General features: G+C 37.3%; 1 protein-coding gene across 1 annotated transcript in view; it reads right to left on the reverse strand.

Moving 5' to 3' along the window:
* Positions 1-2,316: 2,316 nt before the first annotated feature.
* LOC126496177 (olfactory receptor 150-like) overlaps positions 2,317-3,059 on the reverse strand; it is a 2,994-nt gene continuing 2,251 nt past the window's right edge. Inside the window, exon 2 of the mRNA XM_050133732.1 lies at positions 2,317-2,389. Coding sequence (XP_049989689.1) covers positions 2,317-2,389 — 73 coding nt within the window. The remainder of the gene's footprint in view (positions 2,390-3,059) is intronic.

Consider the following 3,059-nt stretch of genomic DNA (forward strand, 5'->3'; position numbering starts at 1 on the left):
GTATCCCCACCTGCCACATTTGAAAGTTTTAAGGAAACATAACCAACCTGCCTAATCAGGAATGCTGAAGAGGTGAAGACAGAAGAATTAGGAGTTCCAGGGAGACTTTTGATTGCATTCTAAACAGACACATGTGCCTATCACTCTGGCTTTCAGAATACTGAAAGAATAGACCTAAATAAATGTTTATTTTTCTAGGAATTTCCTACTGGGAGGAAAGATCGAAGCATTATAGGCAATTTGTATGCCAGAAGAGGAACTTGTCTCATGTAGAAAGATGAACAACTTTCAGAATACTTTGTAAGGAAGACTGGTCATCAAGGAGAGACAGAACAGAGAGAGTAATGGATGGGAACAGAGCATGGCCAGACGACTTAGGTATACATGGTTTTGCCATCTATTTAAATGTTATCATCAAGTCAGGTTTCTCTAAAGATGGACTTGTGGAGCAAGTGTCACCGAAACTCTTCCCACTTTTGCTTCATTGGGTGATTTTCATATTTGGCCTTTCACTATTAATTTGGCTTTTATTTATTTATATTTGAAATACTATTTTAAATACATAATCACTGGTGTTCAAATGGCTGCTGAAGTGTTTCTCCTTGCACTATATGAAGACAACATTAAGGTCATCGTATAGGTTATCCAAGAATTATATTCATCTTTGCTTTACTTCCCCTGGTTCTATTAATAAATAACCTTGCCAGTGTTTAATTACCCAACTCTAAGGAACATATCTGCCAGTTATTGGTGTGATAGCTTCGTATACAATGTGTGTTTTATTATGGAGTCTAACCTCTTTGACCTCTTTGCATCACCTTGTATATACAGCTCTCTGTCCTTCACTTTTCTGTAGATCTATAGAAACTGTTGATGATATCCTCATCTGCTTCCACTGTTGGTGTATATGCCTGTATGATAATTACTGGATGTGTTGTCTGAAATCTGGTGGATATATTTCAATCATTGAGGGGTAGGTACCTGAGCTTGCATTTTTGGGGGCCAAATTGGATACCACTAATGCCACACTTGCTGCATGCTTTCCCTCTCCAGCTGAGTTGAAAATCTTGTATTTGTTTACTGCAAGTTATTACGTTCCTGTCCAATGCATTTCTGTCGCTCCAATGACATCCTACCAGAAGTGGCTGAGCTCATGCGTGAGCAAGCCAGTTCCTCCAACTGTGTTTAGTGTTCTCACATTTCCGGACCCTGTTGTGCTGACCTTTTTGTTGTGAGGAAGTGCCTTTCCTGTTCATTTCTATCAGCTTCCATCTTCCCTTTTGGCTTTAAGAGTGACACATCATCTGTCCTGTCAGATTCTGGTACTTTATTTTTATTTATTTATTTATTCATTTATTTATTTATTTATGATTTCTGTCTCTTCCCCCCAGCCGCCTCCCCTTCCCCTCCCCCTCCCCCAATCAAGTCCCCCTCCCTCGTCAGCCCAAAGAGCAATCAGGGTTCCCTGCCCTGTGGGAAGTCCAAGGACCACCCACCTCCATCCAGGTCTAGTAAGGTGAGCATCCAAACTGCCTAGGCTCCCACTAAACCAATAGGTGCAGTAGGATCAAAAACCCATTGCCATTGTTCTTGGGGTCTCAGTAGTCCTCATTGTCCACTATGTTCAGCGAGACCGGTTTTAACCCAGGCTTTTTCAGACCCAGGCCAGCTGGCCTTGGTGAGTTCCAGATAGAACATCCCCATTGTCTCAGTGTGTGGGTGAACCCCTCACGGTCCTGAGTTCCTTGCTCGTGATTCTGGTACTTTAACACAGTTGTTTCTGTTGAACTTTTCCATATTGGGTTTCATGGCCTAAATTGATGAAGACAACAGAGGGAACCTGAAATGGCCCTATCCTATAGCCATACTGATAAATATCTTGCATATCACCATAGAATCTTCATCTGTATTTCTGTATTTTGAATGTTTAATATAAGAACTGTTTCCATTAGTTTTGATAAACCTTATTTATTTATTATTTTTTCAGATGAGTGCTTTGCTGTAGCTTTGGAGCCTGTCCTGGACCTAACTCTTGTAGATCAGCCTGGCCTCAAACTCAAGAGTTTTTCCTGCCTCTGCCTCCCAAGTGCTGGGATTAAAGTCACGTGCCACCACCTCCCGGCTTCTTTATCACATTTTTAACTACATAAATTATATTATACATCATCTTTGTAAATTATTCATTAAAAAAAATCACATAACGACACCAAGTGAAAAACTACTTCCAGTCTCTATTCTCTTATCATGTGGTAAATATTATTTTGTTCTCTATTTGAACCAGGAAAACCCTGTTATAATTATCTTGTTCCAGTAGGGTCATTCAATTCTTTTATTTATTGACATTTTACCTCTCACATTGACCTCTTGATTTTTCAGGATTTTTAAAAGAAGATTTCCTTCAAAGAAAAAAACAAACAAACAAACAAAATTGTACTTTTCCAAACAATTTATTAATGACTCATAATAATAATAATAGGATTGTTGCAGCTTATGTATATTTTGTTTAATTAAATATTGTTAGGTTAATACAATGAAATATTTTGATTTTTATATATTAGTTAACAGGATATTTGCTGAATATTTACAGTCACCTTATACACATCACATTGTTTCTGTGTGCCTAAAACAGAAAAGTATCTCATAATTATGAGAAATCAAGGAACATCTAAAATTGGTTCTAGAATTATAAATATTATTGTAGGACATTATATTACACATTGTTTTCACAAAAGCAGTCATCAATAATAGACTGATAATTATTATACAAATTTATAGAGATTAAATACAAATATAATTATGATGATAATGCTTCAAGTAGTTAGTTAGACATGGATGTGAATTGGAGCTAAATATATTTTTAATGTCAACTCAATGCTAAGAAGAAATGCTTTGTGATACAGAGTCCCTACTCCTTATAAATACAATTCAGAGAAGATGGCAGGGTAGACCATAGGATAAACATCATGACTGGCAGATCTTCAGGAGCAAAGTTGCTATGTTGCTAGCTGAGGATGGTCATGGAAGGATTTCTAAGAGTCAGATAAGATAAATACAAACAA

Source organism: Alexandromys fortis, unplaced genomic scaffold, assembly GCF_014885135.2.
Source record: "Alexandromys fortis isolate MF-2015 unplaced genomic scaffold, M_Fortis_MF-2015_v1.1 scaffold_1531, whole genome shotgun sequence".
Lineage (NCBI taxonomy): Eukaryota > Metazoa > Chordata > Mammalia > Rodentia > Cricetidae > Alexandromys > Alexandromys fortis.